Source organism: Monodelphis domestica, chromosome 1 (assembly GCF_027887165.1).
Source record: "Monodelphis domestica isolate mMonDom1 chromosome 1, mMonDom1.pri, whole genome shotgun sequence".
NCBI lineage: Eukaryota > Metazoa > Chordata > Mammalia > Didelphimorphia > Didelphidae > Monodelphis > Monodelphis domestica.
Genome location: NC_077227.1, coordinates 694,482,236 through 694,494,461, shown reverse-complemented (window position 1 = coordinate 694,494,461; position 12,226 = coordinate 694,482,236). Strand labels below are relative to the sequence as shown.

The 12,226-nt window shown below is 44.6% G+C and overlaps 1 protein-coding gene across 2 annotated transcripts in view; it reads left to right on the top strand.

The window, feature by feature from the left end:
• Nucleotides 1-12,226, top strand: part of FHOD1 (formin homology 2 domain containing 1) — a 35,214-nt gene that overhangs the window by 4,303 nt on the left and 18,685 nt on the right. For both annotated transcript variants that reach the window (XM_007477151.2, XM_007477150.2), the window contains exon 2: nt 11,346-11,452. In XM_007477151.2, the coding sequence (XP_007477213.2) occupies nt 11,346-11,452 (107 nt within the window). The remainder of the gene's footprint in view (nt 1-11,345; nt 11,453-12,226) is intronic.

The window sequence follows — 12,226 nt, the reverse complement described above, 5'->3', positions numbered from 1 at the left end:
CTCTACCCAGCCCCCAGCTGATGGCCAGCAACTTACTTCCTAGAGCCTCCTCTGGGGAAGGTTCTTGTTGGGGGGGGGGGGTGGACACTCCCCTTCCTTGGGGGCACTGAGCTTCCTCCAGTGCCTGCTGAGGCCTCACTGACTTCCTCCCACTGTCTGGGAGGAAGCTGCTGGGCCACAGCCTCTGACTCATCTCCTCTGGTGCCTGCTCCTCAGGCCAGGCCTGGTACCCTAGGCTAGAGCTAGGCTGGTAGAGGGGAGGCATGCCACCCGGAGGCATCTACGGTGAGCTTCCTAGAGAAGCCTGAAAAACAAACATACTGCTACACTTGAAGTCAGAAGACCCATGTTCCAGTCCTGTCTCTGCTGCTTGCTAACTACGTAACTCTGGGCAAGTCTCTTCTCTTTTACATCTGCATCTGGAAGATGGGGAGATTTGGACCAGATCCTTTCCAGCTCGAAACCCTGGCCAACTATTTTCTCCCATGTGCAGGGATTTTCTCCCCTTCCTTCCTGCCCTGTTCCTCACCCTACCTCAGCATTCACTGGCTAATGGGATCTCATATGGTCCAGAACCCACCAATTCCTCAATCAGTGCCTGTAGAATACCACATGGGCATAGGAATATGGCCTAGGTACCCAGGAAGGGAGCTGTTGTTCCAGCCACTCCTTGGCCACCGCTCTTTGCCCTCTCCAGTGATAGGAGGTGCCTTGGACCCAGAAGTCTCCTATATTGGAAGGTGGCACTGACTTCTCCTTGGGTGGTTCCACTTCTCCCAGCCAGGGTGGGGACACTGTTGGCGCAGATGAGGAGGCCAGAAGGCTTGCAGCCCACGGACCTCTCCCCTCCCACCAGTAAGACCAGCCACGAAGTTTTATGTCCTTTTAACACCGTCATGAGTGGAAATTGTGAGCATGTTACTGAGACCAGAGCAGGCCTTACCGAGGGATCAGGGTAGGACAAGTTCTCTCATAGAACAGTTTTGTAACTCTGTGGTCCGCTTGCTCTGGCCTCAGTTTCCCCACTCATAGCAGGAGAAGTGTCATTGAGAAAAAGATCTTAGTGTGAGGCAGGCAGCCCAGTGCTGTGAAATGGGCCCTGGGTTTGGGGTCAGAGAAGCAGAGCTAAGCCTCAGTTTTGCCACCTGTAATGAGGATTGTTGGGGAGATTTATGCATGAGTCTTAAGGGGAAATGGAAGCTGTAGTAGGAAACTGGAGGGTGTGATGGAGAAAGCATTTGATTTAAAATGAGGGGACTTTATGGCTTATTCTTACTTAATCTCTGGGCCTCAGTTTCCCCATCTATAAATGTGACACTGAGTTAGGTGCTCACTAAGGCCCCTTCTAGTCCTGACATTTTCTGTGATCTAGGCTGGGGGATATATCCTAGTGGGGTATTACATCAGTGAACCACTCGGCTGGGGCTGAGTGGGGTGTGTGTGAGCATAGAATGACTATAAAGAGATGAGAACTCATTTCCATGAGCCACATCTCATGAAGTTAGGAGTGAATCAGAGCAGGAGCTGCCTCCAAAGCAGGGAGTGAGGGTGTATTATCGAGCTATGACTCACTCCCTCCCTCTTCTCTGCCCCAAGCTGCTTTTTCCCACAGCAGGGTTTGGGGGAGGGTTGAGGAGCCCATTCTATCAGCAATCCTGGCCCCTGCTGGCCTCTCCATTCCTCTTCCCACAGTCTCTTAGGTTGAAGTGCCTGGTGTGTCTTGGGGAAGCCCAGGCTGACATGGTGCTGTGCTATTTATGAGTCTGTTACCTTCTGAATCTCAATAGGGCCCTCACAGGGAGACCAGGAAAGTACAAAGCACCTTCCAAATATCTCTTTTGATCCTCCCAACAATCCTGGAAGTCGAGGGCTAGTCTCTACTACTTCCTTGACCCTCCCCCCATCAAGGGACAGCACTGCCATGTCCATGACATTATGTGTGTGGATTCCTCTCCCTTTGGATTCCTCTGTGCCCCCCATCCCTCTCGCTCTGTGTGTCCCTGAAACCGGGAGGACCAGTTTGGGGTTATTTACAGAGCCCAGGAGGGCCTGCTTATCTGTAGGACCTGGGGAGGTAGAAGGGGGAGGAGGGCCAACTAGGAGGTGCTGCTGTGGGAATGGGACCACCCCAACCCTTGGTCCTTCCTCAGGGAATTCTAAGTCTCCGAGACCTGTCTTGCCCTGTTGCTAACCACAGCTCTGTTGCTACTTCCTATGGCAATCAATCGATTTCTCCAGTCCTTCAGTGGTTTACCAGTGATTATATAGACATGATTTTATTAAGATTTCACAGTAGTCCTATAAGGAAGGTAAGAATAACTCCCATTTCTATGGCTTTTAAAGTTGTTTGTTTGGTTTGGTTTGGTTTTTTTAATGACTCTTACCTTCTGTCTTAGAATCAATACCATGTTGATTTCAAGGCAGAGTGGGAAGGGCTAGGCAATGGGAATGAATCAACTTGCCCAAGGTCACACAGCTAGGAAGTGTCTGGGGTCAGATTTGAACCCAGGACCTCCAGTCTCTAGGCCTGGCTCTCTATCCACCAAGCTACTTATCTACCCTTGTTAATGAAGAATTGAAGTCCTATTATCCTTAGGGTTTTAGTTCTGGTAGAGAAAAGGTAGATGATATCAGCTCTAACACTCTTGTTATATGGCAGTGATCAGCCAGCTGTGGATCATTTCCTTTGGGGATCAGAGACCAAAAAGGAAGGAAATCCTTGAAAGAAAGTGGGTAGGAGGCCTTAGTGATGGCAGATGGGAAAGATGGAGAGAAGAGAGCCAAGGGAGGGGACAAATTCAGTTACACCTCAGAGAGAGCTTGGAACTTGTAGTCAAGATCAGAGTTAAAACCCTGCCTTGGACAAACCTTGGGCTTTGGTTTCTTCATCTGGAAAAAAAAAGGAGATTGGACTTAAACAACACTGAGTTCCAGGTCTAAGTCTATGAGCATATTCAATACCTACTGTGTGCAGAACCCAATATCAAGTGCTAGAAGAGTTTCAAAGGTAATATAAGATACAGTCCCTGTCATTATGGAGCTTAGTCTAGTAGAGAACCCCAATCTTCACAAAGTGCAGTGTAAGGTCCTAGAAGGAAGGATGATTATTAACCTGTAATATCAGGGAGAGCTTCATGAATGGAAGGGCTGAAATTTGAGTTGGAAAACTTAAGAGAAGGAAAAAGAGGGCAAGGGTATTGTTGCACTCACCCTTAAGTTCCAACTGAGCCCTCCAACTGACCTAGAAATCTGCTAGTTGGGAATCTACCATTAAAAGGTCATTAAACATACAAAACAACAGGGAGCAGAAGCATCAGGGAGAGAAAGGGGGAGTCTGGCATGGCCCCAGGGTACAAGGAATGTGACCCAGAACCTTGGTTTATGGCCAGATGACCCAGAATGGAGAGCAGGTGACCCCAGGAAGGGGCCCTGAGACCAGAGCGGAAATGTCTCAGGCTAGCTGGGGCCAGGGTGTGGGGAACAGGCACCATCCTGCTGTCCTGGAATCCACACCATCCAGCTGTTTTCCTGGCCCTGACAGCACCCACATGAGCCAACTAGACCACAGGGGTGGTGATCTGAGAGAGGACCATGAAGAGGAATTTGTGTAGGAGCTCCAGGAGAAATTTAAATAGCCTGGTCAAAGACAGGAGGGGAAGCAGCATTAGCATTTATCATTTGTATAGCATTTAAAAGTTTACAAAGCACTTTACAGATATCTCATCTGATCCTCACAACAAACCTTGGAGGTAAATACTATTATTATCCTTACTTTATGGATGAGGAAGTTGAGATTAAGTGACCTGCCTAAGGTCACATAACTAATAAATATATAATTATGGTTTTGAATGCAGGTCTTTCTTACTCTAGGTTTTAACCTCTTTAGACTTTTCCAGTCATAGATCCAATATTTAAGGGTCTGAGGCCAATAAAAGTTTGTTAAGTGAATAGGTAGATATATTGAGAGACATCAGACTAATCACTCCTCTTTAGTTCTTCTCTCTCAGTGAGGAGAGCTTTGTTGACCCAGACCAGGGTGGATCAGGTTAGAAATGTGACCTCTAATTTCAAAGGGGCAACATGGCATAATAAAACATTCTGCTTGGAGACAGGAATACCTAGGTTCAAATACTGGATCAGATACTTGCTAGCTCTGAAACCAACCCTGAGCATTACCTTAACCCTGCCAAATCTGAATTTCACTGTCTATAAAACAGAGCTATTAACAACCTTTTAAAAATCCTTTCCTTCTGTCTTAGTATCAATTATAAGACTAATGAGTGGCAAGGGCTAGGCAATAGAGGTTAAGTGACTTGCCCAGAATCACAGAGCTAGGAAGAGTCTGAGGCCAGATTTGAACTCAGGTCTGCCCAACTTCAGGCCTGGATTTTTATCTACTCTGCTACCCAAGTGCCCTGACTAATAATCCCTTTGTAAGCTTTTTATATAAAAGTAAGTTACTGCTGTCTAACCTGAACATCTGACAGGTATCATCTAGAGGTATAGTTGTGGGAGGGTGGGAAGCCATATCAGAGGGGGTGAGAAGGGTAGAGCTTTGGGAGTAGCCACTGCTGTAACCAGGTAGAAGGCATTAAAAACTGCCAGAGTAGGATTTGGTATATGAATTTAGGGATATAAATTTTTTCCCTGAGTACTTCTTTGGCTGTATCCCATAAATTTTGGTATATTGTTTCCCCATTGTCATTCTCTTCAATGAAATCAGTGATTATTTCTATAATTTGCTCTTTGAGTCACCCCTTTTGAAAAATTAGATTACTTAATTTCCAATTAATTTTTAATTTGCCTTTCCATGAACCCTTGCTGATTATAACTCTTATTGCATTGTGATCTGGAGAAGCTTCATTTATTACTTCTTGTTACTTCTTGTTATGACTACTTGGTTGTGAAGTTATTATGCCCTAGTACCACACTGGTGAACACATGGTACCAGTGCTTACATAATGCTGGAGGGGACTACTCCATTCCCCCTCTCCACAGTTCCTGAGGATATTTTTCACATGCCTTTCCCCTTTGCCCAGGAGCCCAATGCAAGCACTTCATCCCTCCCCAGTCTGGGGTAATGACAGATGAGCCCCTCCCCCCCCTCACAGGCAGCCTAAGGGTACAGTTTGGGCACATAATTTCTAAAAGGTTCACCAACACTGCCCTAGTACATGGTCAGTTTTTGTATATGTATCCTGTGCCAGAGTGGAATTTGGAAGAATTGAGAAGGAAAGGTTCCTAGATCAGAGGTTAGAAATGATTTAGACATGGAAATGCCCTTAGAGCCCACCTGGTTCAATATTCTTATTTTCCAGATAAAATAATTGAGGATCAGAGTTGAAATTGACTTGGCTATGAAGCTCAAAGGCCATGTAGGCTATAACCCCTTTATCTTACAGAGGAGAAAACATGACTCCAGAGAAGTTGTGGCTTGCTCATGGTCACACAAGGGGTTAAGTACCCAAAAATTCACTGTTTGAATCCATTTCCTTTGTTTCCACATCTGATGTCCTTCCCATTAGACTAAACTTCAAACCAAGCCTAGAAATGAGGAAATTGAGACTGAAGAGATGTCATGATCTCCCCAAGATCTCCTAAGGAATTGGCCTATCTAGAATTTTCATCTTCTGACTTTCCCACTGTACCAAAGATGAAGGCTGGAGCGGGTGGGAAAGTTAGAGCCCATCTAACATTTGATGGCCAAGAGTACACTGGCTGAATTACTTTACTCCAGACCAAAGTGGGGTTCAGACTTATTTTCGCCAGGTAATATGGAGAAGTTAGACAATTTCCCACTTGATTTGGCATTTATATGTTGAATATAGGATTTAGAGCTAGAAAGGATCTTAGCATTGATCTCATTTGATCTTTTCATTTTACAAATGAATACACTGTGGCCCAGAGTATGGTTCAGAGACTTTCTTTCCTTCCTCCTTCCCTCTGTCCTTCTTTCCTTGTTTCCCTCTTTCTTCTTCCTTCATTTCTTGCCTTCTCTCCTTCCTTTCTCTCTTTCCCTTTCTTCCTTAAAAAAAAAAATAGTTAGAAGAAGCAGGCTTTAAACAGGATTCTGATACTAACTCTGAATCTGAGAGATTTTTTTGGTGTCATGGTTCTTTGAAAGTCTGGGAGTTAGGATGTCAGGACACCTTTTTATATATTACCCTAGGGGGAGGCAAGTTTAGTGTTGATTAGCATTAGGAAGGGTGGGGTACACCAAATGTAAATAAACTCCTTCTGGGCTTGAGAGAGAGGGTAGGTAGCTAAGATGCTGGGTTGCAACTTTATCTCAGGCATGAGATAATAATCAGCATTTGAGGATTACTGTCTTCAAGAGGGTGAAGGAAGGGAGACATTTAAGCTTCTCCAGGATTGGAAATGCTCTATACCCTTGCCTTCATCTATAGAATGTTAAAACTGGAAAGGACCTCAGAAATCCTCCCATCCAATCCTCTCCCTGTTTATAGATGAGTATGACTTACCCAAGGTAATATTAGAGAAGTCATTGTATAGTGAAAAGAAGACTGGGCGTGGAATCCAGAAGCCTGAATTTGAATCCTGGCTTTGATACTTGAGCCAGTCTGAGTTCGAGTGTTCTCATCTGTAAAATGAAAATGATCATGGATTCATAAAAGGTAGAGGGATCCTCAGAGTTAACCACTTCATTTTACAAATGAAACTGAAGCCCAAGGAATAGAAGCTAGTAAGGGGCAGGCATGATTGAAACTGAGATCCTCTGACTCCAACTCCAGTGTTCACTCACCATGATACTATATTGCTCCCCTCCAGGGATTGTTGAGGAAGTCACTTTGTAAATGTTAGGTACTAACAAAATGCCAACTATGATTGATAATTCCAGTTAGTGGTAGAGCTGAGGCTCAAATAGATTTGAAATTTTTTTGTTTAATTAATTAATTTAGAATATTTTTCCATGGTTCCATGATTCATGTTCTTTCCCTCCCCTCCCTCAGCCCCATCCCATAGCCGACACACAATTCCACTTGGGTTTTACATGTGTCATTGATCAAGACCTATTTCCATATTATTGATATTTGCACTAGGGTGATCGCTTAGAGTCTGCATCCCCAATCATACCCCCCCCCCATGTGATCAAGCAGTTGTTTTTCTTCTGTGTTTCTGCTCCCACAGTTCTTTCTCTGAGTGTGGATAGTGTTCTTTCTCATAAGTCTGAGGCTCAAGTAGAAACAAATAAACCAAAAAAAAAAAAATGTAACCCTTCCTATCTGTCTTAGACTCAATACTATGCATTGGTTCCAAGGCAGAAGAGTGGTGAGGACTGGGCAATGGGGTTTAAGCTAGAAAGTTTCATGAGGTCTGATCTGAATATAGAACTACCTTAGCTACCAGAATTCTGTCTCTAGGCCTGACTCTCAATTCTTTGAGTCACCTAGCTCTTAATCTTAAAGGTGGAAAGACTGCCTGATCACCTGATAACCAGTCACCACACCCAGCCTTTGTTTGAAGACCTCCTGAAGAGAGAGCTCCCCCTCTGACATTCAGCCTGGGCCTACCTTTAGGCAGCTCCCACCCACTCCTCCTAGTTCTGCCCTCAAGGATCCAGCAGACCCTTCAGACACTTAAGACTGCTGATAGGGCCCCTCCTGACCCTTTGGACTTTGCCTGCTACTGGAGAGGAGTCCAGGGCCTCTGCCTTTTATCACGGGATCAAAGATTTCAAGCTACTAAAACCCAAAGAAATCATCTAATCCAGCCTCTTCATTTTGTAGATGAGGAAACGGAGTCCCCAAAAGGCTAAGGGGCTTGGCCAACATCTCAGATAGAGCAGAGCTGGGCCTGGAATCCCCCTGGGTTTCTGATTTTAATCCAGTGCCCCACCAAGGAGATCGAAGTCAGACTGTCCCTAGCCCAGTCCCTTATTTTTCTTCCCTTCTGACTGTCAATACTCTTCTTCTTCCTGGCTTTCCTTTGGGGATGAGGGTGGGAAGGGGCTCTGCCACTCTCTTGGGCCTGCTCCTAAAATAGCCCAGAGAGAGGATGACTATGCGCCTATTCCCTTCCCCTAAGAAGGGAGGGTGAAGGGCTAGGAGCCAGGCAGGAAGTGGGACTGGGAGCTTTGAGTGTTTGTCCCAAGGGGGAGGGGGTACATGACCTCGGACAACCCCATAGCTCCACCCTTGGGGGGACGGACATGGTTCCTTGTCCCACCTCCAAAAGAGCCTTCTCTTGTCTACTGCTCCCATTGAAATTGTATATGTTATTTATTTTTATACATGTGATATATACTTAGAGGAAGAGATCATAAATAATACATATATCATATAGGGATATGTTTGTATCTTGTATATAATATATGTGCTAATGGTCATATATATATATATATCTTTGGGATCTATATATCTATATCCCTATATCTCTGTCTATATAGGCACACACACATATATATAACACAAACATGTATGTTTATCTATATATGTGTATATATGTATGTATGTATGTTAATACATAGAATAGTAAGATTAGTCAGAGGTTAACTAGTCTTATGAGAAGACTGAGGCCTGAAGCAGAAACCTTGACCCAAGGCATTTCCCTTTTCTGGGTCTTGATTTCCCCACTTGTCAAAGGAGAGAGTTTAACTAAATAATCACTAAGGTGTCTTTCCAGGTCTAAATTTTATGATTATATGATAATAAGTCTCAAGTAAGTAGCAGGGGCAGGATTTGAACTTAGATCTCCTGATACAAAAATCTAAAGCCTATTTTTCTAGCACAACAGTTTTTAAAGCTGTCTCTCCTATATTTTCCCATTTGATCCTTACAACAACCCTATGACTTTCCAGCGAGGTACATTGGACAGAATTCTGGATCTGGGGTCAGAGAACCTAGTTTCAGGGTCTAGCTCTGCCATTTATTATCTGTGGTCATGGACAAGTCAATTAATAAATAAAATTAATAATAAATAAAATAATAAAAAGGCTCCTCATCTGAAACACGAGGGCATTAGACTAGATGATTTTAAGGTTCTTCCTTGTTCTAAATCTATATCCTGTGATTCGGTGGGGCCTTACCTCTGTCCCCATTGTAGCTCATGGCTCAGAATTGGAAACTCTCGGGTTTACCCTGGTAACATCTGAATATGGTTCATTCCTAGCTTTCCCCAAAGGGCCCTCAGCTCCCAGGCAAGTATTATTCTTCCAAGGTTTGAAATACAGAATAGGTTTATTATACACAGCCAAGAATACAAAAAAGAAATCTTTCCTTGACTTTAGCTAGTCAAGAAAACTTTTCCCTCTTGTTGGCTCCATATCCGCCAGGAGTTTATGTCGTCACTGCGGGCCCCATCCTCGGGTTGAGGCTTCTTTTTGCAGGAAAAGAATTTAAAGTTGTGAGGAAGTCAAATGGCTGATGTTTTGAAGAACTCCTCCTTCCCCAGGGACCTACAGTGTCATTCCAAACTTATAACACAACCCTGGAATTAAGGCTTCTCAAAGTGGGAAAAGTCAGAGCCAGCAGACAATTAATCCATCTCACCTATTTCTTCACAGTCCGCATGACTCACAGCACCCATTCTAGGCTTTGATCATCAGTTACAATTCCTCCTTTAGTCCTAAGGTCCAGGATTCCCTGCCATCCCAATCTCTTCTCCCATCACCACTCTGCAGAGCCATTGCTTCCAGATATAGGCAGTGTTGCCTTTGTGGGTTCTTGTTTTAACAATAATAACTAGCATTTACACAACACTTTAGGGTTTGCAAAGAACTTTACAAATATTAATCTCTCATCCTCATAACAACTCCAGGAGGGTGCTATTATTATCCTCACTTTGCAGATGAGAAAACTGAGGCTAAATGGCTTGCCTAAAGTCACCTAGCTAGTGGGTTTCTGAGAAAAGATTTGAACTCAAGTCTTCCTGACTCTATTATTCTCTATCCATCATACCACTCAGCTGCCTTATGGATTTTTTTGGTCCATTTTTCCCTGTCTTGGTCCCACCCTCACCCAGAGTCTTGGAGATATGCTCTTTTGGTTGCTATGCCCTAGCTCCCCCCAATAGCCACATTTCCTCCGTTAGGAGAGAGTTACTGCTCCTAGAGTGAGATAGCCAGGACTTTAGCCTGCTAGGCTCATCCTTGCCTTTCTCCCTCTCTCTCTGGCAGACCATGGAAACAGCACCTTCCTAAGTCTTCTTACTTACTTTTTTTTTTTAAACCCTTACCTTCCTTCTTGGAGTCAATACTGTGTATTGGCTCCAAGGCAGAAGAGTGGTAAGGCCTAGGCAATGGGGGTCAAGTGACTTGCCCAGGGTCACACAGCTAGGAAGTGGCTGAGGTCAGATTTGAACCTAGGACCTCCCGTCTCTAGGCCTGGCTCTCAATCCACTGAGCTACCCAGCTGCCGTCTTGTCTTCTTACTTTCATCACAAGAGCCCTATTGATTATTAGGTAGTGTGAAAATCATCCCCATTATACTGATGAAGAAACTGAGTTCAGACAAGTTAAGTGATTCAGAATCACAAGATTTTGAAGATAAGATACCTAAGAGGGCAAGTAAGTGGCTCAGGTTCACAGACAGAGAGCCAGGCCTGGAGATGGGAGGTCCTGGGTTCAAATCTAGCCTCAGACACTTCCTATCTGTATGACCCTGGGCAAGTCATTTAACTCAATTTGCCTAGTCCTTACCACTCTTCTGCTTTGGAAATAATACTTACTATGAATTCTAAGACAGAAGGGAAGGGTTGGAAAAAAAAAGACATCTAAGAAGTCATAGATCCCAAACCCTTATTTTACAGATGAATAAACTGAGCCCCAGAGAGAAGTATGTCTATAGTAGAAAGAACACTGAAGCTGGAGTTAGGATCTGACCTTGATGCTTAGGCCCTGGGCAAGTCCCTCTCTGGGTCTCAGTCCCCTCATTTGTAAAATGGGTATAATTATCAACCAACAAGCATTTATAAAGCAATACTCTGTATCAGGCATTGTATTAGGCTGTGAGGATACAGAGAATGAAACCCTCAGCTTACATTGTATCATGGAGAAACAATTGTATACATATATAAAAATACATACAAAAACATTTAGGCACAGGATGGGAGACACCAGCCATCACAGGACTGAGCCAGGGATGGTGTAGAAAACGACATTGAGCTGAATTTTGAAGGAAGAAGCTGTGCGTACACTGCCTGCCTCACCAGGGTGAGGACAGTGTTTTATAAGCCATAAAATGCTGTTATTTACTGAGCTCCTAGCTGTGTGTGAGCAGCACAGTGGAGGGGGAGGGAGAGAGCCAAAGCCACTGTGAAGTTCCCATGTGAGACATGGAGGGAAGAGCAAATAGTCACTGACAGCAACCTTCTGTCTTACCTCCCAGATGGAAGACTGTGCCCTGCAGGTGTCCCCATCCGGATATTACCTGGACCCAGATCTGTCCCTGGAAGAACAGCGAGAGATGCTCGATGACTTCTATGAAGAAATTGGGTTAGTCTAAAGGGATGGGGGGAGAAGGAGAAAGAGGACTACCAGTCCCAGGCTGGCTTCTTGCTACCTCCAAGATGACCCTCCTTGGTCTCAGATTCTCTCTTCCTTTGACCTCCCCCAGATCCTTTCCTCTGGGGTCTCACCCCAGTGATTCCCACCTTTCTTTCTCTCTCTTCCTCTCTGGGTGAAACTGGGGGCACAATCCCCTAATCAGTGTGAGTTGTGAAAACACACATACACACACACACACACACACACACACACACACACACCCCTCCCTAAACCAGGCCAAAATTTCATCAGTTTTGCTCCCTCCTGAGCCTCAGAGAGGGCAGGAACTGACCAGGGAGAGCTTCATTCTTCCCTTCATCTCCTGCCCCCTCCCGAGGAAACACAGTGGTTGGACACAAACTCAAGCACACAGATAAAGAGTAATAACTTATATTTTATTCGTGCATTGAGGTCACAGGACACTGAAGCAGTGGAAGTATTACTACTTCCATCTTACAGATGAAGAAACTAAGGGCCTGGGGTTAAATGATTTTCTCTAGGTCACACAGCTAGTGAGCAAACTAATAAAAATTGCTTGTTAGACTCCCCTAATTGATTTCTGTCTCTCTCTGTTCTTCCGTCTCTGTCTCTCTCTGTGCCTCTCTTTCTCTTCCTCCTTCTCTCTCTTTCTTTCTCTCTGTCTCTGTTTCTGTCTCTGTCTCTCTCTGTGTGTCTCTCTCTGTCCTTCCATCTTTCTCTTTCTGTCTCTCTATTTCTCCCTCC